Genomic DNA, 25,490 nt, shown 5'->3' with positions numbered 1-25,490 from the left:
AAGTATAATCAGGTATCAATTAAAAAAGAAATCTAGCTTATAGGTTTTTATTTATGAAGACTGAAATAAATAAAACTCAAAGGCAAAACAAAAAAAACAAATACGGTAGGAACTCAAAATTCACTCATATTTTTGAAAACCTTTGGTATCCAGTCACAAAATCTACAAGCTATGAAAGTTACACCCATTGATAAGTACGCATTATGTTACTGCGGAAGTCAATGAGACCTTTTATTATTCAAAAAGGGACAACTACAGAAAAAACATAAATAATCATAACCCAAAAACTCTTACTAAAACAAATAATTTCAATGTAAAGAACGCATTCAACTTTAAACATTATTTAGGTTCATTTAGAATTCAGAAGCACTTCATTGGCACCTGTCAGTCAAAAAAACATATTTAATAAAATTTGTTTTCAGGACAAATTTTAGTGTCAAAGTCAATAACATCATCAGTTGCAGCAGGCCAATTCAGACAAGAGCATATATTGACCATTAAAACAGTAGCTTTGCTTTTATTATATTTCACCCGAAAGTTAAGAGCAAAAAAAGAATTTAAATGACAAAACCATTTGATATCCAAAGTTTTTGATAACCAGAACAAGTAAAAACAAAAGTTGCTCTAAAAACAGAAAAATCTAGATCCCAGTCCAAACCTATTTTAATCTAAAAAACCACAATGAGACAGAAAGTGACCTATATATTGCTTTAGTGTTACTAAATACCAAAAATGTTGAAAATGTTGAACTAATTGATTAAAAATTAAAAAAAAAAATATAAGTCAAAAAATTAGAACAAAACAGTGTGAAAAGTGAAATGGTCACAAAAATTTTTAATCCTGATAACTCCTCCAAAAAAGACGGAATTTCGAAAAGAAAATGAATTTCGCACTTTATGCTGGACGGGTTTTTAGCGATTCCACTGACATCGCTCTACGATAAAAAAAATATCGGTCGTCCAAAATTGACTGAACATAAAAGCCCAGTTGAGCATATAGATCCTTCCTCTCACAATTGATGCCGCAACAACAAAAACATTAACTGAAAATCCCCGAGCCGAGTTACTGGGTTGCGAACTACAGGTATTATAAAAGCGATTGCAGAGGGTATTATAAAAGCGATTCCTGTTACGATTTTAAGTGAAAATATGTAACCAGTTTGGGCTCAATTTCATCTCATTTCTTGTAGTATACTGCCGCCGATCCAGATCACGTGTTTAAAATTCAGATTCAGAGCAACTTATATCACGCAGAAATCAATTAACTCAAACGTGAAAAACTCAATCAAAAAATCAAATGATGAGATGAAAAATCGATCAACAGAATGATGGCATAAAAAAACAACAGGACCCAAAAAAACTACTACATACTTCGCTCTAGAGCAACTAATTAAGTTTTTTTTCCTCATTCACGTATTTCATAAATGCAAACAAAAATGATGTTAGAAAATTGGACAAAATCTACTTCAGAAAACTTGCATCTTTTCACTGTTTTGTCGACTTGAATCCAATTCAAAGTTTAAAACATAAACCGACTAATGCCGGAAGAATTGCTCTCAAACATCAGGTGGGTGGAAAAACATTTGACCACGCCGGGATTTGAACCAGTGACCTCCCGACTGTCCTCACCTGATCATAAACGACCCAATCTCCGTTGACAGTGAGGTCCTTCATGTCCACTTTGAAGAACTTGATTGGCCTTCCACCTGTGTCGGTGGGGGAATCCCACTTGATTGTCATCCTGTCTTTCCTCACTTGGGCTATCTTCACATTCTCCAACACACCTGGTCTGTCTAAACAGTACACAAGAGAATTTCATTAGCAAAGTATCCATTGGAGTTGGACCTCATTTCTGAATCATTATATTAAAAAAACATTTAAGATAATCAAAATTTCATTTGGATTTCCATCATAGATATACCGTAAAAAGCTTTTAAATAATTTTGAACCAGATAACGACAAAATTGGCTGGGATTATTGGTAGGTAGGTAGGTTATATGAGATGCCCAAGTTCGAAATCTTAAGACCAGTTGGTGTAATGAATAGCAAATTAGGGTTGCAAGTCAGAGATGCTGGTTCGAACCCAGTACTGGCCCAGTTTCGCAGAAGTTGCTCCTGTTTTGACCCCCCCCCCTCACCCTCATAAATGCAATTATCAGAGAGATGAGCTAACCTAACACTTCAACAGTGCACTCAATTTCGACTGTTTTCAAAAAGTTCGTCAACTGGATGGTGTAGTTGCCCTTATCGGGTCTGACCGAGGGATCGATCACCAGTTCTGAATTCTTATTGGTCGACTGGATCGTGATCCTCTTCTCCGATTCCAACTCAGTTGTCTTCCTGGCAGGAACCATGACAGTTTTGAACCACTTGGCAGTTGGGTATGGGGATCCGAGGAACTCAGCGAAGAGTATGATAGGTTCGCCAGCGTTCACTTCGACGTTCTTGAGCTTGCCGATCATTTTCGGCACGTCTGAAATAAAAATAAAAACGTGAACACACGCTAAAACTAAAACTAAAGAAAGTAGAAAGAATAAAAACAAGAAAAAATCAATCGGAAACATAAAATCTTTTCAAGTTCTGTTTTCGTTTTTAGGGATTTTTATAGTCTCTTTTTAGATCTAGGACAATTTTTGAACAGTTCTTAATCAAAAACGGTAATGTCTATTTTTTTTTAAAAAAAACTAGGTCTTTATATTACACTTCATATCAATATAAAACTCTTATTAAATTGGAAAAAACGAGCCTAATAAACCAACACTTAATTACATGCTACGAAAAGTGAAGCTGTTGCTGTATGCAGTATAATCAGGACCGTTTTTTATAAAGCTGACATTCTGTGAGGTGCTATTTAAAATTCCTTGATCTAGTTGGTTTTTCAAATGCTTTTTAAACTAAGCTTGAATATGAATTTACGATTTTATAGGCCAAGGTTTTCCTCCGGAGCAGGGCCGACAATCTAAAACTCACTCTCGAAAGGTTGAAAAGAATGCATAAGAAAAAACTGACTTAATTTCAGAGTAGTAATTCGTTCCTCTAAATCTGGTTTTACATTTTGATAAACATATTTTAGCAAATATACAAGAAATTCCAACTAAGGCATTGTTTAAAGAGGTTGTTATATAGATCATGATCAAAGCTACATCAACTTGTATCCGGTTTCTTCTGGTTTGGTTGTTGGTTTTATGCAAGTAACAAATATTTATGATGGTAACAAACTTCCTGGTCCAAATATGGTAGTTTAGGCAAATATATATATGATGATGACAAACTTCTCGGTCCAAATATGGTAATAAATATGGTAATATAAGAGTTTCATATATGGAAAGATATAGACTTAAAAGAAAATTATAGCACTAGATATGAATATAAATATATAACGGACTGTTTAGGGACGTTACACTACCCTCCTTTGGATAAAATTTATGTATATAAATTTAAACGAGATTAATAGGTTTTTTTTTCAGTTTTCCTTGGATTTTCTTGTTTTCCTATCTATTGTAAGGAGCCACCCTTAAGTTGTTTTTGAAGTGTTGGTTGGAATTTGTGTTGTTGTCGCATTGGTATGTGGAGGTTGTTGTTGCTGAAGATTCGGGGTAGAGCCATAAATTGAATGTTGGTTATCGTTAGGATTATCATTGGTGTTGAGGGAAAACTGTGATTGAGATAGGATGATCGCTTTTTGGTCTGTGGTGTCTTTTTGCTTCTCTTGTTCGATCAGTAGGAGTTGATGAGAGTAAACCAAAGATTCAACTTTGGTTAATCGCCGGTCTATGTTGGGAATTGTTTCTTCGTCCGTTGTAGATTCATTTATGAACGTCATTTTGTTCTTTAGCTTGTGGTCCATTGATTGTACCAGTGGGAATTGATCCTTAGCTACTGACAGAACTTGTTTGATAGGAATTTTGCTCTCAGGGGATTTGAGAAATTTCGGTGTCAGATTCCGTATAAATTGAAATTTATGATAGAGGTACATAACTAGAATGTGGAGGAGGAGATTTCCGATAAAGACAAAGACGGTTAGTGATAGTGAAACTTTTATCGGAACATATGAGTCAAGTTTCTCAATAAGCGTTGGTTTTAGCAGTTGCATTTTGTGGACAATTGGTTCGGCGATTTTGTCGTAGTCTTCTTGTCGAAGGTTGTGGACAGACATCATTGTTAACTCGAGCTTCATTTGTTGGAAGAGGGCTATATTTGCGTCAGCTTTTGATTTATAGTAAGGTAATTGATCTAAATCTGGCACAGTCGAGATTAACTTCTGAAGTGGATCATCTAGTTTCACATCGATTTGAACTGCTGGTATTGTTGAACAACTGGACAAGTCGGAACGTATTTTGATATGCTTGTTTATAAGTTGTTCTCCGCATTGGAGAGTTATAAGGCATATCTTACATCCATCTTTATTCTCTTTTGCTGTGCTTTCTGTTCCACTGATTATATGTTGTCTCCACTTAAAATGTCTTGCGCTTGTAATTAGCCAAATTCCAAATCCGAGATTGGTTGCCTTTTCTGGGATCGGGAGAAGGATTTTTCTTTGTTCGCATACGGCTAATGCAACTATTGGGTCTTGGTAGTAGAGTGTTGCGAGACACGAGGACTGTGACAAATGGGTTTCCATTGTTTCGTGGCATATTCGGTACGTTGATGATCCAATGCAATTGTCTAGTTGTGTCTGTGTGAGTGTTGTAGTTTCCATTGAATCCTGTGAAATTGCTAGGTATGAGCCTTCGATGACCCATTCTAAAGCTTCAGAGGGATCCAGTTGTGGCATTGGGACTAGATGTGCACTGTAGACTGTAAATGTTGTTGTTCGTGACGCTAATGGGATTGCTAAAGTTAGGAGAAGTCCTTGTTTTACTGTTGAGATTTCGATGAGTAATCTCGCATCGTAATAGGACATCAGGTCTTTCATCGGTATCGCTAACGATAGTTTATCAGTTGAATATTTTTGCGCGTCATGTACTGAATCGAGAACTGCAATTAATGATTCGCGAGGTACTAGAGACATTGGGAGTCTTTTATCTAACAAAATTGGAATTGAGTTGAGTAAATTTATGCTACAGGCGTATAAAGCTGAACGGTAACTTTTGACGTCTGCATACAAAATATTCAACAAAGAAGCGGCTGTGTCAAAGTTAAAATTGAGTTGTTGGTTCGAGAACAGCATTTGAGTACAATCTCGTAAAACATGAAAGTTGTTTTGAAAGATTTCAAATTGCTGCTGAACGATTTTCCAGTTTTTGTTTTGATTTTCTTGCATTTCCTTTTGAATTTTCGCTATTTCAGCTATTTCGTTGGAAATTAAAAAGAATTTTTCATTGCTCGATTGTTCAATTTCTAAGACGTAGTCAGTGAGCTGATTTGCGTATTCGCTAAGTTTTTCTATATCTTCTGCGTTTTTCCGTCCTGTATTTTGACAATTTCCAAAAACTCCAAGGAAACCGCATTCACTTGATCCTCCCATAATTATTCCGCTGGCTCCGAACAATGCTATTCCAGCTACTGCAGCTGCTGCTACTACTGGTGCACCTCGTTTCTCGCGGTTGTTGATTTCGGTCGATTGTTGTTGCGATTTTTGGTTCCGTTTTTCGTCGTTTTCATCGTTCGAAAGGAATTTTGCTGTTATGTTTCGCATATGTTCGACTTCTTGTTGTGCTGCATTTGTTTCATTCTGAGTTTTGGCCAGCATCCAATTTAGATTGAACGGTTTATGTGAAGAATTGAAAGGTTGAGAAAAATCTAGCGGGCATTCGGCTGATGGCTGGCTCCACATTTCGGCCAATTTAGCTAGCATATCCTCTACTTGAGTCTTCATTGTAAAGTTATACTTCGGAAAAGGAACGAGAAATTGTACATTGACGAATTTTTCGGCAAGCAGAATTTTGGATTCTTTGTGAAATAAGATTCCTTTATTCAAAGCATCATATTCTGTTGTCTCGAAAAGGGAGGTAAACGAGTAAAGAAGAAATAAGCTGTTTAGTCGAGGCAAAAGAATCATACTGATTTAATAAGATGACCTGAACTCCAAGTTTGAAATAACGAAAGTGAAGATTTAAAAGTTGTTTTGGAATTTTGTTAACTTGGTAAATATATAAATATATATATATTTGTCATTCGCTAATTTTGGTATAAGATTCTTGTTGACTATCAATTTTGTGATATCGAATACCGTTTTGAAGCTTGTGAAGTAGGTGTCCCAATATGGAGGCTGTGTAATGTTAATTGTCCTTTTCGTCGTTTTAGAAAGTTCAAACTCCAAATGGCAGAAAAACTCAACTCGGTCTGATATTATTCGAGTTTTTCAGGTCCAAATGTGTTTCAGCGTTGCTTTCGCAAGGGCAGTGATAATGTGTTGCCCAAGTGGTTCTACTGTTGTCGGGACAAACGTTTGGTCAGCACAACGTTCCCGGCTTTGCGGTGTTGAGAATGAGTTGGATATCTCAACCTCAGAAGAGGTGTCAGATTCGGATGGGGGCATCATAATGATGTTACCGATTTTGTTCCTGTTCGTTTTGTTGTGCATGTGGGTTGCTTTGTACAATCGAAGTGTACGACAAAATCGATAATTGTCAATGTCGAAGGGAAATCAAGGATTTTATATTTGCAGTTCAGTTTAGATTAGGAGATTCAATTTTTGAAGTTCAGGTCACGTCTCAGTTTTGAATCCGTTTTTCGAGTCTTTAGAAGATCGTAGACTTTCGTAGATGTCAAAAGCGCGTATACAAGTCAGTCAATTCAGTTGAGACAATTGAATTGTCTAGCAGAGACAAGGTTATTTATAATGTGATGTAGATTTTAGAGTTGCTTGTTGATGATAAGTTATTGTTTCGTTTAAGAGGCTAATTTAACACGTGCTTCTGCTCTGTTTTGCTTTCTTCATGTTTATTTAGAACAATTGAGACGACCGTTAAGCTGCATGATGTCTCAAAATGGAGTTATTCATTTCTGTTTGTCTTGTGTTCTTTTAGTGCATGTGTAGTTATATTTCAGCATGTGTGTTTTTCGCTTGATTAATGTCTTCAGCATGAACTTTTTCAGAGCGATAATGAGTTCTAAAGACTATAGTTTGTATCGACCTGCTGACATCCTGGAAATGGCACGTAAAAAGGAGCTGGAAAAATTGGGGTTTGCGCCGTTACCCCAACGAAATGAGTGGGTGTTCAATCAGGAGTTTCCAAGGGAAAGCTTCTTTCTGCGCGGAGTAGCCGCAAATGTTGTGTACCGGTGGAGCCCAAAAGCCATGGAGTTGTACAACGATGGCGATTGCGTGATTGAAGATTTGGTAACGAAGCTGAAATGTGACGGACTGATGACGAACAATGGAGACGATTTTGGATTTCCAGGATCTCGAACGTTGTCATTCTCATTTGCTGAGGATTCGAAAGACATTGTGTTTCCTGAGCATCCGAACCTTAAGATCACTAGCCGTGGTAGCATTGCAAAGCTGGGAGAATGGGTGACTGTGGGCCACATCGAGTGGGGAGGTGGCGAGTCAATTGCTAAGGTCATTGGAGGGTCCCAGATGTGGATAATTTGTAACAAGATCGAAGCAGGGGTAGAGCTGTTTAAACAAGATAGATTGACGAAACTGCGTGACTTCATCCTTGATGGGGTCACTAGTGATGCGGCTTGTTCGAGTGGTACAAAACGAAAATCCAAAGTCCGGTACTTCTACCACCTCGCTGAACCTGAGGACGTAATCGTGCAGCCAAGTTGTGCAGTTCATGCGGTGTTGACAGAGGCGAAACGTAATAGAAAGAACGAGCTGGTATGGTCGATAGTGTCAGGTTACGAGGCGATTGGAACGATATTTGATGCAGATCGAGGGAGGCATGTGATCAACAGATTGTGTTATGGATTCAACAAAGGATTGGCGGCGAAGGAAATTCGACTTCATGGATTGGATTATTTTTTAAGACTTCTCCTCGTTCGCGATTACCGAAGATCAGTCAAAGAGTGTCAGTCCGTGTTCCCAGTGACCGTCAAGGAGGCCGACATAACAACACATGTCAAAACTTTCGTAACATATGGTTACGATTTAGCAAAAAGTCTAGAAGCACCTAAGAGACCCTTGTCGAAGAAGGAGAAGATACAAGCGAAACTTGGGAAAAGCGATGAGGTGTACAGTACCGTTTTACGTGATGTGTCGGAAGACGAGCTTCAAGTGTGGCCCAAGGAAGTTACCGAGTTCTTCAATCAGTTTGCCAGACGAAAGGCCGAATTTAGTTGACAAGTAAGTTGAACTCATATTTTCGTGTTTTCATTCAAAAAAGTTCTCTTTGATTGAAAAATGACAGACATTAACCATACTGTGAACAGCATGAATTGTTTATGTAAGGCTTATGTACGCATGCTGTAGAACGTTTAGAGGCCAATAAATGCAAGTGTATCGGTTGCCTGACTTAGTTAAAGAAGCATGTTCATTTTGGCCTTTTTTTTGTTCAATATCGCCTTTTTTGTTTGAAAAGTCATATCGTCGGAATGAGACCGATATTGAAAAATCCATTCTATACAAGTTGTTACTAACATTCATATCGACGATTTGAACCAATTTTTGAGTCGCTCCGATGCCCCGTTCATAAAAAGGTGGTTTTTAAAGATTTTCGTGTTTTCGGTGCTTAAAAATTTTTGAGCTTCTCGTTAATTTTTCTGGGTCTTGCCATCTCGCTAGGGTTGGTTTCAATGCTTCAAAAGTATCACCATAGGTCATCATCAAACATGGTGGAGCTAATTTTTGACAGTCGGTTCGTTAAGTTCGACTTTTGGTGGCAAATATGCCAAAATTTGGCTATTTTTCGAGGTCGATTTTTCGTGACTTCGGGTAGTCAGATCTCGGGCACTTCGCGTACTAGGCTTGTTCTGAGCATCCTAAGATTCAGTTCTGGGTACAAAGACTTGGTGTGCCTAGTTAAACGTCGACAGTTTTTGGTTTGGAGGTTCCAATCACGGAGGCGCGGATCGGTGCCGTCAAAACTCGGAATTTTCAGCATTTTTCGACCTTTTGTGTCATTATCTTCGAAACTATGCATTTTTGAGTAGGGACGAGATTAGTTCATTTTGAAGCACTGTTTGTGGGGACTGTATTGGCCAATTTTTAGACAAATCGGGTCAATGGGTGCGGGACACTTGCTTTTTGCGCAAAGCGAGAGCTGAATTCTGGAATCGTTCTAAAACTTTAGTCCGCTCCGACGGTGACTTGTAGGTATTTTGGGGCTTTCTAGGGGTCAAATTGTCGTTGTAGGGAATGTGAGCAAAACTTTCAGTAATTGTAAAGGTGGATTTTCATGTTCAGTGGTCCGAAAATCTCATAAAGTTGACGCAAAATGCTTGATTTTTCGAGTTGATTATTGGAGAACTCTAATTTTGGCAAACTTATCGTTCGTATGCCGCATGCTTGGACTGCCTCTCTCAGAGTTGTTAGGGCTTTGTTGATAGCGTAATACGATGGGTGATCGTTTTCCTGCTCCTTGGTTACTATATTGAAAATGTAACGATTTGTATAGGAATCGAAATAAGGGATAACTGTTCCCACTGGGAATTTTGGGTGGTTTTTTCCGATTTCTCGCATAGAGGGGTACATTTGAGCAATCATTTTTGCTAGACCTTTACTCATTAGCATATCGGAGGACACGCAGTTCACTATCGAGTTGTACGAATGAAGAATATTCCCTCGAAGTTTGATAAATTGAGCTGTGATTCGTAGTAGCAAAGAATTTAAACTTCCAGGTTTTCCGCTGTTTCTCTGTTTTGTTTGGCTTCTTGTGTTTCGAGCTGGGGGTTCTGGGGTTGATTGTTGATAGCGTTGAATGCTAGCTCGTACTTGGTCAAGTTTTGTTTCTCGTGATGATGTTCGGTCTCTTCTTAATCTCTGTGCTGCTTCAGTAAAAATTTGTCGCTTTTCTGCCCTCGTTAAGATTGATGGCTGAGATGGTGATTCAGGCAATGGTGGGTCTTTGAACATATCGGTCAATCGAGCAGGTGGATGCCAAGTTTCGTAGGTACGTATTTTTCGGGTGTGCGAAAAATTTATTTTCTTTTGACGGCGTTCACTTGGGCCAGGTTCGCTTTCAGGCTGTAATTCGTTTTGTGACTGTGATTGGTGCGCTTCGGCGGGTTCTGGGGGGCTAGGTGGGAGATTAAATTGTTGTGGTGCGTTTAAATCGACTGGACTGTTTTGTTCACTAGAACTCGGAGTGTTGTGGGGCGAGTTTTGAGGTGAAGGATAATTATCGGTGGAGGAAGAATTCCTGGTCTTGGAGGGATTATTGGTGCTGGTGGGGGTGCATGGACAGCTGGGGGTGCTGCAATTGGCACAGGGGCTGCTACTGGGACTACTGAGAGATTTACCATGGCAGGTGGCTTCTGATTTTGTGCTAAGAACGCTGCTCTTTGATTATCTTCAATCAAGTTTGGGATGTAGTCATCGAACAATTCTGGTTCATTTCGTGTTGTTCGTCGTGATGGATCGGCTTCGAAGTTTTCTGGGTTAACGTTCTCCAAATCTTCGGGTGGGTTTTCCAATTTTAGTGGACGTAGGCGTATTCTGTGAACGCACTGAGTATAATTTGTTCCGACTCTACGAATGATATAGTTTGAATTTGTAAGGACTTGTTCTACTCTGTAAAGAGGTAGCCAGGTTTGAACTGATTTCTGGGTGAAGTCCCTTTGTGATGTCAATCTAGGATTAAGAAGTAGACAATGTGTGTGTTTTCTGAGTGGTTGAGCTGCTGACTTGTGATCGTAATAATTCCTATATCGTTGATAAGAATCCAGGAGTTTTTGTTTGTTTTCTCCAAACTTTTGTAACAAAGCGTCCTGTAGTGCTAGTACGTAATCAGAGTTGACTTCACAGGCTTCCATTCCTTTTCGGGAAAATCGGAGGTCAAGTGGTTTTACGGGTTCACGTCCGTGAAACAGAGTTGTTGGACAACAATTAATTGAAGAGTGGTATGACGTGTTGTGGATGAAAGTTGCTAAAGGAACATATTTGTGCCAATCGTTCCACTGTTCACTGGTGTTAAGCTTCAGACTTCTTTTCAGTGGATCATGCGAGCGTTCTACTACACCGATTGTTTGTGGGTGTTTTAACGTTGCATGTTTTAACTTGACTTCTAAAAGTCTCGCAAGTTCGGCCATGAGTGACGATGTGAAAGTTGTTCCTAAGTCGCTAAGAAGTGTTTTTGGAAGGTAGCTGTGTTGAAAGAAAATTTTGACGAGCTCTCTGGCTACTGTATCTGCACTTCCATTTGTAAGTGGCGCTGCGAATAGGTACTTTGTAAACACATCAATTCCACTTAGAACATATTTGAAAATGGGTCCATTTTGTTGCACAAGATCAATTTGCATCATTTCTCCTGGATAAGACTGCAGCGAAGAAACTGGCTGAAGTGGTGGTCTAAGTTGCTTATTTGGATAGCGTTTTAGTTGTAGGCACGTCATGCAATTTTTGATAAAATCGATGAAATGTTCAGTAAATCCTGGGTAGTAGAAACGTTTTCGAAATTCTTGGATTGTGCGAAGTATTCCCAGATGTCCGGCGGTTGGTGAATTATGTAGCCTGTAGATTACTTCTTTCCAAAGGTGCTTTGGAAGGCAAATTTGTTGGTGGAGGATTTTTCCAGTATCATCGTAAAACAGTCTATACAAAACATTGTTTTCTAGTTTCAATCTGTCGAATTGTTTTGCATATTTCTTCAATCGAGTTGAGGCATACTTCAAATCGCTTGGTAATCCGCTGTTTTTCCATTCAATGACTTGGGAAATATCTTCGTCGCGCGATTGCTCTCTTGTAAGATCCAAACTATCTTGTTTCTGGAGCAAATCACTCAGAACATCTTCTGAACTCGGTAATTGGACTTTTAAAACCCGGTAAGTTCTGAACTCGGTAAGTTCGTTTATATCGTTCTGATTCCTCTGTTTGCGTTCCAAATAGGTTTCGTAGAGACCCAAGGCTTCTAATTTCGAAACCATATATGTATTGTCGGTCTCAGAAGGTAAATCTTCACTTAAAGCGTTGATGTTTGTAATCATTACATCGGGAGATTTTGCTTCGCTTTCAACTTGAATCTCTTTAACTGGTATTTGATTAACGTGCTTAAGAGTTAAACTTGCTGACTTTTCCGTTTGTACTCTTGACAAAAAATCGGCTGCATAATTAGCTTTTCCAGGTATATGTGCAATTACTATGTTAAATGACAGAACTCGATCCAAAAAGTTCCAAATTGAAGGCGGAATTGTTTTTGATTGAAAGAAGTATGTGAGACTGATATTATCCGTCAGAACTATAACTGGTTGTGTTGAACTCCAAATGTAATGCGAAAATTCGTCTAATGCATAGTACAGTCCGAGGAATTCTTTGTAATATGTTGAAAATTTCAATTGTGCGGTGTTAAACAACTGAGATCCAAATGCAACTGGCGCGTAAATTTTCTCTTTGTTCTTGTTTCCTTTTACGTAGTCTTCAACCATGAGCACAAATCCGGCTCCATAATAACTTGCATCACATAAAAGTACGTACTGAAGATCTGGTTTTGGTAACCTTAGCGTCATCTCAGTGGCATCGAGTAAGTCTTTCTTCAAAGTATCTAGAGCTTTAATTTGGTCTTGTGTTGTTTCAAATTCGACTCCTTTTCTGAGTAATTGGTAAAACGGGAGTAATTTTTCGTTCAAATTTGGGATGAAGTTTCTGAAAAATTGAACAAAACCGATCAGTCTCTTCACTTGTTTCGTTGTCCTCGGCATTGAAATTTTCTTCAGAAATTTTTCTATTTTTCCGATTTTGGTGAAATTCCTTCTTTTGTGATTGTGTTGCCCAAAAATTTGATTGAACTGGCTGCAATTTCGCATTTTTCTGGTGAGAGCTTGAGTCCAGATTTTCTCACACAGTCAAATATCTTTCTCAAGGATGGAATTAGATCCGAGAAATCTGCTACTGCACTACCAATGTCGTCCATGAATTGAGTACATAATCCGGCTGCTAGACATGGATCAAGGTAGTGGCGGACAAACGCACTGAAGCCGGTTACTGATTTACTGAGTCCCTGAGCCAAACATTTGTAGGCGTATGTTCTTGAGGCGAAATTGAAAGCTAAAAGTTGGACTGAAGTCTCATCTGCCATTTGAACGCAATGGTACGCTTGCGAACAATCCAGCTTTGTAAAGAGCGTTTTTCCTGCAAAATGACTCGTAGCGTCTGTCATATTAGAGATTGGAAAGTTTGCATTTTGATAATCAGTCTTCAAAAGATGATTAACTCGTCGTAAGTCAATCAGAATTCTCAGTTTTCCAGATTCTTTTCTATGGGCAAAAAGTGGACTGCTGTACTTAGATTGCGATAAGGTGGTAATTAGACCGTAGTAGTGCATCAAGGCTAGTTCGACATGAAGCTCATCACGCAGATGGATTGGTGTAGGCGGACCTTGGACATATACTGGTAGCTCGTGTTCTGGTGTCAATTTAATTTTTAGTTCTGTGTTGTATCCGACGTCAAAACGGTGCTTAGCAAATATGTCACTATATTCAACCAAAAGTTTTTCGCATTCGTCGCGTTCTGCTAAAGAAAGGGGTGAATTTTCCCAGGTGAATTTTTTCAAGAAAAAAGCTCAATCTTCCTCGTTTGTCTTCGGATCAGCTTTTTCGAGTTTTTGGAATTTCAGGATTTGGTCGTAAATCTCCTGCTGCAATGGTGGTAGATTGCTTGGATTCTCGCAAGTTTCGGGTGTTGGGAACCACAGATTTTTGTATTCCGGCTCTGGACGGGTATTTTGACCGAAATTTGACTCCGATTCAGTTTGAATTAACTGATTGATTTCTCCAAAAAAGTCTTCCTTGTTTCTTGATTTTGCCAAAGGGATAAGTTGGGGGTCTATTTGTGTAAGTTTTTCTGCCTGCTCGGTAGACAAGGTTGAGAATTTTCCAACCTCTGTCTGACCATTTACGGTGATTGGGGGTTCCGTGATATTAAGGGCAGAGATGTACAAAATGTTGTCTTTGTCAATTGTACTAAGGGAAGAGGTTAGGGCAATTTCGGTATCTTTTTCCAAAATTTCGTTGGGAATGACTACTCCACTTTGGTTGGCACAGTCAGGGGCATCCTTATGAAGCGAGCACTCCAAAAGTACCTGTTCGTAGGGTTGAATTGTCTGTTTTTTATTTGTGTAGATCGAGATTTTCTTATGTCGAAAAGTTCGTCGTTTTTCGTCTACTGGCTTTATTTCATTAATTTGGACTGTTAGGTCAGGAAACTGGATCGTTCCTCGCTTTGGGCTAATCGAAATGTCATGTTTGATAAAGAAGGGGTTTCCCAAAATAACTGGGTTTGTTGAGTTTAGGACTAAAAAACTTTCTGTAAATTTCCTGTGGGCAAGTTGAAAGGTGATTTTGGCTTGTTTGTCAATTTTAACTAGCTGTCCACTAGCCATCTTGACTAAATTGAAGTTGGGTGTTTCGTATTCAATTGGCTCTGGGGAGATTTGACAAATTTCCTCGAAGAATTTTTTATTTATGACATTTGAGCATGCTCCAGTGTCGATGAGTGCTCGGCGTGTAAATTTGTTGTTAAATTTAACTTTGACATAAGACAAAGCGGTTTGTTTTGGCTCTTTGGAAATCGAATTGAGTTGGAAGATATTTTTTTGCTGCGTTTTTGGCTCTGAGGGTGTTTTACGACTTTGGGTACTCAAGGGTGGCTTATTTAGTTTTTTGGAAAGCGGGTGAAAGGAAATTGCGCTCCTCTGTTATTTGGGCGTCCTCTTTGTTGGGAGCATTGACTTGATTTGTGGTTTGGATATCCACAAGTGTAACAAAAAGTTCCACTAGCTCGGGTAACAGGCATATATGGTCCTCTTGGCATTCTAGGTTGGTATCCTCCTCTTGGGTAGAATGGTTGAGGGTTTGGATTTGTAAATCGTGGTCTCATATTTGGATTTCCTCGGTTCGCGTAGAATCGGCCTCGTGTGTTTTCCGAAAAGCTTCGAAATTTTCGGTACTCGTTGAAATTTGCAGGGTTGTGGAATGCTGATGCAAATTTCGCTGGGTTTTGGGCGATTTGGTGGTAGTCGGGAGTTGCTGGGACTTGGGCTCTTTGGTACCCATAGCTGGATGTCTGAGGTTCTTTTGCTGCCTCAGTTACAGTTATCTTGTTGTCGAGTTGCTCAATCTTCTTCTCAAGAGCGTCCTGGTTCTGATTAATTTTGCTGAGCGCATTGATAAGGTTATCCTGTACTGTATCACTTATTTCATTAAAGCCATCCTCAGGATAATCTTCCTTCCGGCACATATCCCTTATTGTCATTTGTCTTCGGGCAAGTGTGCAAAGATCCTCCACTGGCGTTGCTGGTAATTGTTCCATTAGTTTGGACCTTAGCCAGCCAGGCATTGCCTTTATAAAGATCCTCTTTACTTGCTCGTTTTTGTTAGCCTCGGCTGCTTGGAGGCGAGCGGCGCGGGCTGCGGTTTCTCCGTCAAACCTAGTTTGTTCCGCCGCGTCTCTGGCTCCTCCATCTCCTGGGAGTGCTAAGGGTGCAACTGCTGGCAAGACTGGTGTTGGGTATGCCCGCTGCGCTTTCGTTTGCAAATTAACTAAGAAATTCTCAGGCGTGTCCTTCTTTGGATCGAATCTGAGTTGTTCTAATTTTAGAACATGGACCTCCTGGAGGTCTTGGTTGCAAAAGTGGTCTCGTAACGCTGTCAGGCTGAGGTCTACGTCTGCGCGTGTTAGGGCCGGAAGCGTTTGGAAGTATCTAAGAGCGGCATCTCTTAGATGTAACTGAAGGAAGTTGGCTTGTTGGCCTGCGGCGATTCCGGCAACTCCGATAAAACCGCAAAAAAGTTGTTCGAATTGTCGAAAGCTCTCTTTCTCGGAGCCACTGTACGGCTCGACCGTTATTTGAGCGTTGGCAGCCATGTTAAAATATGCTTAAAACAATCTAAAGAGAACAACCTACTAGTTTGTTTGTAGTTTCCTCTTGGTGTGTCACTTCTCGGGAGTGTGGCAGTGTGTCAGTTTGATTCGTTTAAATCCAATTTGCTCAATAACTATATCGAATTTCACAATTCGATTCTATACAATCTTTAAGTAAGACAATAAGCTGGCCGTGTGCCAATTTTCACAGTAATCGGACCGGTGTTTTTTTTAAAAAAGGTGGTTTTTAAAGTGTGACCCTAATAACCACTCTAACTGGCTAATAGGTTTCGCTATTCAATAACTTTGTTCAGCACTGTCCACTCAAAACCGAAGTACAACTGCTGTATACTTATAGCAGAGGATATAAAGAGCGAGAGGGTAAATAGCAATTATGCTGGAAAGGATAATAATGACCAGATAAAGAAAATCACGACTTTCGAGGAAATTGTCTATTCTCTGACAGATATTGAGAGACATTTTCAATTTTTGTATAAATAAAGTAATTATAAATCAGTAAGGTAAGTCAATGCTTAAAATTGAAGAGATTTAGAGAAAGGGAAATATAGAAACAAAGTAATTAAAGGTAAGAGGTTAAAGTGGCTTACGAGAAAAACATTTAGATGCACGGGTAAATAGTTACGTCGGCCTGATTACCGATTTGAATTGGCGCGTGTTGGTAACACAAATTAACGAAGTTATTGAAGTCATATCTGTTGTTGGCAATAATCAATGAATTATCAAAACTTACATGTACAATGGCGACGTTACCATTTAGAAAAACGCCTTGAAGGTAAATTTCGGTATCGTTTTTATGAACAAAAAATTTCTTCACCTCTATGGACGTTTCTTTGCAGGACGAATCAAAAAATGATACTAGTCTCGTGGTCATAGGCAATCTAGTGTATACCTCTGTGTTAAGGAGTTTCTGAAAAATCTTATAAGAGATCTGCATGCTGAAGAAGTAAATAGTAAAATAATTAAGAAAGTGAATAAAGTAAAGAAAGACAAATAGAATTTTACCCGTGGAGTACAAAAACAACGTTGCCTGTTAGACTAATATATGCGTTGTGTTCGATTTCGAATTGTTCATGAAAATAATCGGTTGGTCCTGAATACTGGACAATTACTAGAATTCTTGAATTGTCGTGTAATCTACCAAAAACAAATAGCGTAAATAAAATATCAAAAATAAATAAGTTCAGGGCCTATTGACGTCCCGTAGTGGTTTGGATTTCCGAAAACAACAATATCCGGCTCATTTGGGAGAGTGTAGAAGAGTACTGAGTCCTGGCAGTAGTTATAAATTGCATCGTAGTGAGTTGGGTTGTACGTAGGGGAAGTCATAGTTAATTAGAGGCATAGTGAAGAAAAATATAAAGTTAAGAATAAAATTGAAGATAAGTGAAAATTGTAGGAATTGAGTGAGTGATTGTCTCCACTCCTGTCACCATGTGAGGTGATATTTAAAATTCCTTGATCTAGTTGGTTTTTCAAATGCTTTTTAAACTAAGCTTGAATATGAATTTACGATTTTATAGGCCAAGGTTTTCCTCCGGAGCAGGGCCGACAATCTAAAACTCACTCTCGAAAGGTTGAAAAGAATGCATAAGAAAAAACTGACTTAATTTCAGAGTAGTAATTCGTTCCTCTAAATCTGGTTTTACATTTTGATAAACATATTTTAGCAAATATACAAGAAATTCCAACTAAGGCATTGTTTAAAGAGGTTGTTATATAGATCATGATCAAAGCTACATCAACTTGTATCCGGTTTCTTCTGGTTTGGTTGTTGGTTTTATGCAAGTAACAAATATTTATGATGGTAACAAACTTCCTGGTCCAAATATGGTAGTTTAGGCAAATATATATATGATGATGACAAACTTCTCGGTCCAAATATGGTAATAAATATGGTAATATAAGAGTTTCATATATGGAAAGATATAGACTTAAAAGAAAATTATAGCACTAGATATGAATATAAATATATAACGGACTGTTTAGGGACGTTACACATTCCTATTTTTGATTAAGACCTGTTCAAAAATTTTCCCAGACCCAGAAAGACCAATTGAAAATCCCTAAAAACCAAAACAGACTGTTCAAGTAAATGACCAGTCGCTTTCTCCGAGAACTCTTATTTGAAAACTGAAACAGATTGGTTTGAAAGTCCGACCTAAGCTTTATGCAACCTACCAACCCCCGACACCAACTTATTGGCCATATAACCTATACCCCCCACAATCATATCATACCATAATGGGGGTAGCATACTTTCGTGTGTGTGTGTGTGTGTGTGTGTGTGTGTGAGTGTGGGGGGGGGGCTATAATTGGGAAGACCCCAATTTTTCAAGGGCCAAAAATCAAGTCGTCAAAGTTTCAAAGTTTCATTGGTTACTGCCATTTTCTTAATTTCTGTTTAATAATTCGGAGAGTTGCTTGCTTTCTATTAGATAGGTCATTTGGCATAAAAACTTACTTTCGACAGACAGTTTTCCGGATGTCTCAGTTTTGCTCTTTCCCACCACGAGTGAATATTTGGCAATATCCTCTGGGGTGCAGTCGTTCACTATCAGTTTGTGCCTGAAATGTCAGAAAATAGTTGAAATAATTTCGAATCGGAAGTGTAAAAAGAAGAGTTATAACAAAACCAAACACTGCGCTTGATTATTCGACTAATATTAATCATCTCTTTTTTCAAGTCAGGTAAGAACCCCAAATCGAGAAATTATCTTCAACACAAATTTGAATAGAAAATCAGACATAGCGAAGAAATTACCATAAAAGAGACAGAGAATTGATATAGTTGATTCTCGAATTGGTCTCCTAGTCATGGTCGAACAGAGTAACGAAGGTTAAGAAAACAAAACAATTAGTTAGTTATTGGTTTTAAAAAAAATCAGCTGGTGTTCAAGCTTATATTTGGCGATGAAGACATCACGTTTATGGTTCTTTCTCCACCATAGACCCCCCCCCCCCTAGTGTGGCATTATGTCCGATAATCAAGGGGGAGGGTGACACTACACTATACGTTAACTAACCACTAAGCCAGGGGGTTAAGAAAATAGGACTTGAACGTCGCCAATATCGATCCGGAGATTTTAGATCCATCAATCTTACTTGTTGCCATCCTGGGACATTTCAAACTTGTCGCTTTTCTCGATCTCTTCCCCATCTCTGGTCCAGTAGGCCTCAGCTCTGGGGTGATCATGTTCACATGCGAAAGTGACGAAGAATCCGCACGCTGACTTCATGTCTGTCAAGGGCTGCGGGAACCCGATCGGTTTTTCTATAGCACACACTCATTTTCGATCAGATAGTAAAAACAGCCTCAACAATGCATACGAAAGAGTTCTTTCCCGGAAATTGATCATCATAACTAACAGTTAACTCATAAATATCACAAAAACAAATTCACATTTTTTTTTACAAAAAAAACTAAATTTCAAAATAAATCCTCGTTTTGCAGGCATCAACTGGTTACCGGTTTATGCATAATAAGTGATATAGTAATATACGAGGGTCTGGGGTGATAAAATTGACAAAATAAAGTTAAGAAAAATGGTAGCGAACCCTTTATGGTGAGGCTGCCACTGCATTCTGCCATTCCCATGACAAATTTGTACACCCCCTCGTCCTCCAAGTGGAGATCCTTGATGGTGAGAGACCTGACCTTGCCAGTGTCCTGGCTTGAGAACCTTCCTGCCTTCTTGATTGGCTCGTCGTTGAAAAACCACTCAACAGGTGTTTTCTTATCATCCCGACTAATGGCCACTTCAAGTTTGATCGTGTCAAATTCGACACCTTCTTTGTCGCCAAAATTGCTGTTGATGTCAACGGGGGGTTCTAATAAACATGCTTACGTAACATCCAGAAACTGAATCGAATAGGTCTGCATTTACCGGATACCTCACACTTGACAGGAGCCGCTGCCCCCCCCCCCCCCCACTCCACTCATTTGCACACAATTTTTTGTTTCCGTTAACAAGTGAACAATTGAACACCTGTTTCCGCACCGATAATGTCATTATAGCCCAATAAGAAGCGGAACCATCAATTACAAATTGCATTCACCACTTTAAAGGTGAGTTGTAAAAACATCAATAATGCTCGGTCATAATCTACTGAGACGGTGGGGGGAGGGGGGGGGGGTTAGGCAACAGTACGTACCGGCAGGTGACTTTAACAGTAAAATTTGTAAGATTTCAAGAACTAAGTTACGCTCTTTTCATTTTTGTTTTTAATTTTCTTCAGTAAACCAGACCCAAAAATACTCATTTGTTAAACAAAAGCCGTATCGCAAATTTGGGATCTATTCTGTTTGCAACCCCCACCTCCCCCCATCATTGTTTTTTACGCCCCCGCTTACAAATTATATGTTGTTATAGAGCACGTTACGTTACTTTGTAAAAAAACAGCACGTGCGCCTGGGACGTAAAAATATAAGCCCACTAAGCGGGGGGAAACAGAATTGATCCCAAATTTGATGGAGTTACGAGGAATCGAGGAGGTACTTACCGACTATGATTAATCCTCCCTCTGTTTTCTGTTCGCCCAGTAGTAGCTTGTATCGTCCCTTGTCCTCGTTTACTGTCTTGTTCACGGTGAAGTACACCCATGTGGGGTCATTTTCATCAGCCACAAACGAGTACTTCTCAGGATCCTATGCAACATTATAAGCAGGTCACGAGTATACTTTCATTCTTAGGATCTTTTCCGTTTGTGCCCCCCCCCCCAGTACGTTATGAGCCCCCCCTTACAGAACACGTGCCATTACATAGTAAATCATCATGTAAAAATATGGCACGTCGGGGGGGGGGGGGTGCAAATAATATGCACCCACTAAGCTGGGGGGGGGGGCACAAACGGAAAAGATCCCATTCTTAGGAAGGGAACAAAAACATACAAATGGTTCTTAGATCTGATTCTAAATTCACAGTAAAATAAATACCGAAATTCTTCTTCTGTGGCCATTTATTGATTTTCACGTATTCGTTGTAGATATACCACAGTTGCAAGATATAATAAAAAAACCAGTTTGACATGAAAATATAAATTGTTTTCAAGTGGATTATGAGTAATACTGTATTTAACAAAGGTACAAAAGAACACAGCACACATGCTAGGTCATCAAAACAGCCCTACTGTTTTTGATTAAAAAAACCGTAGAAACGTTCTGTTCGTCAGAATGTTCCTATGGCTTTTCTCTTAGAGAATTTCTAATACGAATTTCTCTACAAATTTTTCTACAAAAATTCTCTACAAATGAGAATCATTCCCTAGCTGGTCGAATGGTTCTAGATATCAGCAATAAGTCATATAAAGTTAAAAGTTGCTTTTAGGTCACTGACCTTTGCGATGTTGAGGACTTTGTTGTCCTTGTACACTTTGATCTTCTTAATGTCATAGTCAGGTGTGCTCAGCTGTGCCTTTAGCACTCCGTCCTTCCCTCTGATCGCTTTGCTGTTCGGGTCAAACTCAACCACGAATTTGGGTGGCGCTGAAATTCATAAATAATGGTCAATGCTAACTACCAGACGGTTCTGTTTTGCTTTCCTAACCGTGAAGAAAATATGCAATTTTATGGCCCTCTGTGAACAAAACTAAAACGTGTTTTGATTGTAATTTTTTTAGTTCGAGATCAGGTAGGACTAAATATTACAGTGTACTCATATACCCTTATAAGGAGCTAGGAATCACAGTCAAACGGGCACAGAGCCGAATGAGGCCACGTATAGACCTTCGTTACACTATTTTGAAATTTTCACAAAAAAATTTTTCTTAAAGTAATGGGTTTAAGATCGATTATATCTCATTTTATGGTGCTCCGCTTTGCGTTTTCTGCTCTTCCGGCGACCTCCACCTGATATATGTGCCAATAAACAAGATGGCGATAATTGAGCTAAATTGGGGAAAGGTATTAGGTTCCAATCTAATTCGCAAAAATATCACAATAAGCTGGATTAACTATAAAGAATTTAATACAAAATTTTCATAGTTTAAACTTTAACTTAGTTAACTTTAACTTAGTTGGTCATTTTACTTTAACATAGATTAAATAGGTCAATATGAAATAACGCGGAACCCCGAACTTCGGTGACGTAAATATTACTTTTGACTAGTTAATATTAATCTTCTGGTTAAAAACACTAACAGACGACAGTGAGTTTTGCTGTGGATACTCCGCCCTGGTACTTGACAGTGATCTCCCCGTTGTGTTCCGGGGTTGTTTTGGAGATAGCCAGTTTGAGCAGACAGCCAGGCTTCTGTCTCACTTTCGTTATAGCTTCTGACGCTTTGTCCTAAATTCAACAGTTTGTAAATTCTAGTAACTAGTCATCTTATGGTGCCATCAGCTGGCAAGAATTTAGATTAAAAAAAAAACAAAATTAGGGCCTCATATGTCTTTATTTTGTTCTTGTTGGTTCTTGGTCGAGCTAGCCAAATAAATTTATAGTAAACTGTCACATAAAAATTTAATACACTCTAGGGCAGTCCTGTTACAATGAATAAATTGCTACAATTGCTTGGGATTAGAGATTTTTTTTAAAAAAATGTCAGAAATCATAGAACAGAATAAAAGGTCATGAGGGCGTAAAAAAAATTCTGCCCACTAAGCTGGTGGGGGGGGGGGGGACAGAGTAAATTCATCAAGTTCTAGGCTGAACTGAGCAGAATAAATATTTTGTCCCATAAATTTTGTTTCGGTCGTCCTTTTAGTATCTTAATCATTCATGTGTTTTCACCATAAACGTACTTAAAGACACTTCTATCATAAAATTGAACAAAATTCGTGCATGTTTGCATATTAACTAAAAAATTGAACAAAAAACTATCATAAAATTGAACAAAATTCGTGCATGTTTGCATATTAACTAAAAAAACAATGATTCTGTGATCAAACTGCTAACAATGATTCGTTCTCCGTTGCGGCTCCACTCAACGTCCAACACCTGGTCATCATCCAGTTGACATTCGAACACAGCTGGTTGCTTCTCATTCACTGTTATATCCTGTAGCGGCTTCACTATCTTGGGCACTGTAACATATCAACATGTGAACTATTTTCAGATTGATTATGTTGGTGCCCAAAACTTCCTGGGTGCAATCCAAATGAAAAACCAAGCGCACTTTTTAATTTGAAACAAAGTAACCTGTTTACTAGAAGGTCATCTTAAGAAAGGGTTTTTCCCATTATAGCCCCCTCGTCACAAAATTAGAGTCCCCCGATAAGGTATATTTACAGCAGTTTGAGGCTGTACGTTAAATCATGAAGCGTACCTAGCAGTTAATGAATTAAAAAATATATATTTTTTGTTTAATATATAGCTGGTAGATAAAAAAAAATCTGAGATTTTTTTGTAAACATGTAACATGTAGTCCCAAGCATCGATTATTTACAAAGCTTAAAAACTGAGAGGAAAAAAGATTAAAGCCAAGTTTTACCAAAAACAACTAAACTGAATCATGAATAAGATCTTAAAAAGAACTAAAAAGAACTAAGGTCATGCGAAGAACTCAGCAAAAACAATTGCTTGAATGACTAAAATATGATTTGCAGTGGCCATGACATCGTATCAAAATCGTGACGTCATAACCAAAACACATCTTAACAAGTCCTGAAACAACTTTGCAACACGCAAGAACTTACAATAAAAACGCATTCCAAAGTCCCTCCAAACAAAAATGAATGAAGTTGACAAAACAATGGAAACGGACACAAAAAACAAAGAACCGAATTAAATTGAAACAAAATTAGGTCTCTAGTTCAGCCAAACAATTTCTATAGAGAAAACTCCAAAGACTACTAACAAAGAAAAACAGTTATTGATTTTTAACAGCTAACAAGGAGGCTCGGTAAAGTGCGTACGCACATAAGGTTCCGACCCCGCTCATCCAAATTCTTCCCTTGCTGCCATATGAAGAAGCGATAGAAAACTTTCAAAAACATACATATCGTTCCATAAACAACGAATGGAATACAATAATGCCAACCTAGAGGGCCGATGAACGTAGCTGATAATATGACCACTAGAAAGGACAACGATAAATATCAAACAACAAACATTATTTACGACCAAAACTCGATTTATATAATAAAAAAAACAAAATCAAACTCACATCAGATAAAACCTAGACGAAACAATTTAACCTATAATTCATTAGAAAAAATATGGGAGCTGTCCTCAATGCGACTGGTTAACAGGTCGACAAAAGAGAGCAAAGAGGTGGAAAGTTCAACAATACGCTCCTGTTTTATTAAAAAAAATTAATTTAATTGAAATTCCTAAAACGTTCATTTATATCTCCATAGGAAGCAACTGAGACCTGTCATTATCCAATGTTCAATTACGCAAAATTTCAAGGCCAATAGGACCTACGATTATTGTTATAAATTAAAAAGAAAACAAAAAGTCTATAAAATGCACAATATAAAAAAAGAAATATTTTATGAAATCTCGTACTAACAGTAGCATCAAAGCCGAGAAACTAAAACCTTTATAGAGAAAAAATTATAGTTCACTGGAAACGGGTTGTGGCCTGTGTTTACAGAGACTTAGCTACAGATCGACCGAAAATTTATTTAAAAAGACTTAAAATTTCAACAAACAGCTATGAATTAAGTTGAATTAACTGAGGAAGCCAATTGGACCTGTTAATAGGAGATTAAGTCACGACCCCACGAAATAACAACAAATATATAAAGAAACCAAAACCTCAAACGATTTTACGAGATCATACTGTTAAAGGCAATCTAATTTTAAGATGTTGCCTGCAAGAACTGTAAATTGGCACTTTCTCTTCATATTAACATCACAGAATTTTCCTTATAAAAAGACTACGTAGACATGACAACAAAAAAGAAACCCAGAAATTGAGCAGTATATAAAGTTCGAAAACTTTTAATGAAATCAATAGTCGAAGCAATCAGTCACAACGAATAACCAAGCTCGAAAATAAAAATTTGAATCAACAAAAGTAATTCAGATTTCTAATTAGTGCGATTGAGTTATATGCGTACGAAAATGAAAGCAAAAGGATACAGTAGAAAAAATTATTTATTTCAAGTTTAAAGTCATAAAAACAAACAGCTATAAACTGAAATCTTCAAGTCCTGGGCAAGCAATTGAGACCTATCCTTATCAGGAATATGGCGTATAACAACAAAACGAAAAAAACATAGGCAAAAACAAAAAAAATCCATAAATTTTTGCCAGATAACTGTGCCTCAGCCAAAAAAGCATAAACTATAAAACAAAACCAATTGACATATTCAGATATGCCTTTTTCCAACGCTGTGCGTTTTCCCTACTATGCCTTCCTTCGATGGGACTTGTCAATAATGTGATAATTTTACAAGGAAACAAAATGAACTCAAAAATGAACTCAAAAAAATGAAACGGCGTAGTATCAAAACAAATAGACCATTAGTTGAACAAAAAACCGTTACGGTGATTATTTATAACACAATGGAAATCGGCGTCTGCTTTTTACTGAGACTGCACCCAAAATTGAGAAAAATAAGAAAAAAAAGTGGCATAGCTCAAAAATTAACCGATAATTTCTTAAAACAAATATAATTA

General features: G+C 38.2%; 1 protein-coding gene across 13 annotated transcripts in view; it reads right to left on the bottom strand.

The window, feature by feature from the left end:
• The window catches only part of LOC142353434 (twitchin-like), a 238,763-nt gene that overhangs the window by 114,838 nt on the left and 98,435 nt on the right, over positions 1-25,490 (bottom strand). For all 13 annotated transcript variants that reach the window (XM_075405674.1, XM_075405670.1, XM_075405667.1 and 10 more), the window contains 9 exons: positions 22,818-22,945; positions 22,061-22,208; positions 21,258-21,406; positions 20,425-20,569; positions 19,480-19,752; positions 19,027-19,195; positions 18,386-18,489; positions 2,173-2,472; positions 1,629-1,792 (listed from right to left, as the gene is read on the bottom strand). In XM_075405674.1, coding sequence (XP_075261789.1) covers positions 1,629-1,792; positions 2,173-2,472; positions 18,386-18,489; positions 19,027-19,195; positions 19,480-19,752; positions 20,425-20,569; positions 21,258-21,406; positions 22,061-22,208; positions 22,818-22,945 — 1,580 coding nt within the window. The remainder of the gene's footprint in view (positions 1-1,628; positions 1,793-2,172; positions 2,473-18,385; positions 18,490-19,026; positions 19,196-19,479; positions 19,753-20,424; positions 20,570-21,257; positions 21,407-22,060; positions 22,209-22,817; positions 22,946-25,490) is intronic.

Source organism: Convolutriloba macropyga, chromosome 14, assembly GCF_964194025.1.
Source record: "Convolutriloba macropyga chromosome 14, txConMacr16.3, whole genome shotgun sequence".
Classification (NCBI taxonomy): domain Eukaryota; kingdom Metazoa; phylum Xenacoelomorpha; order Acoela; family Convolutidae; genus Convolutriloba; species Convolutriloba macropyga.
This window is presented reverse-complemented; position numbering and strand designations above follow the sequence as displayed.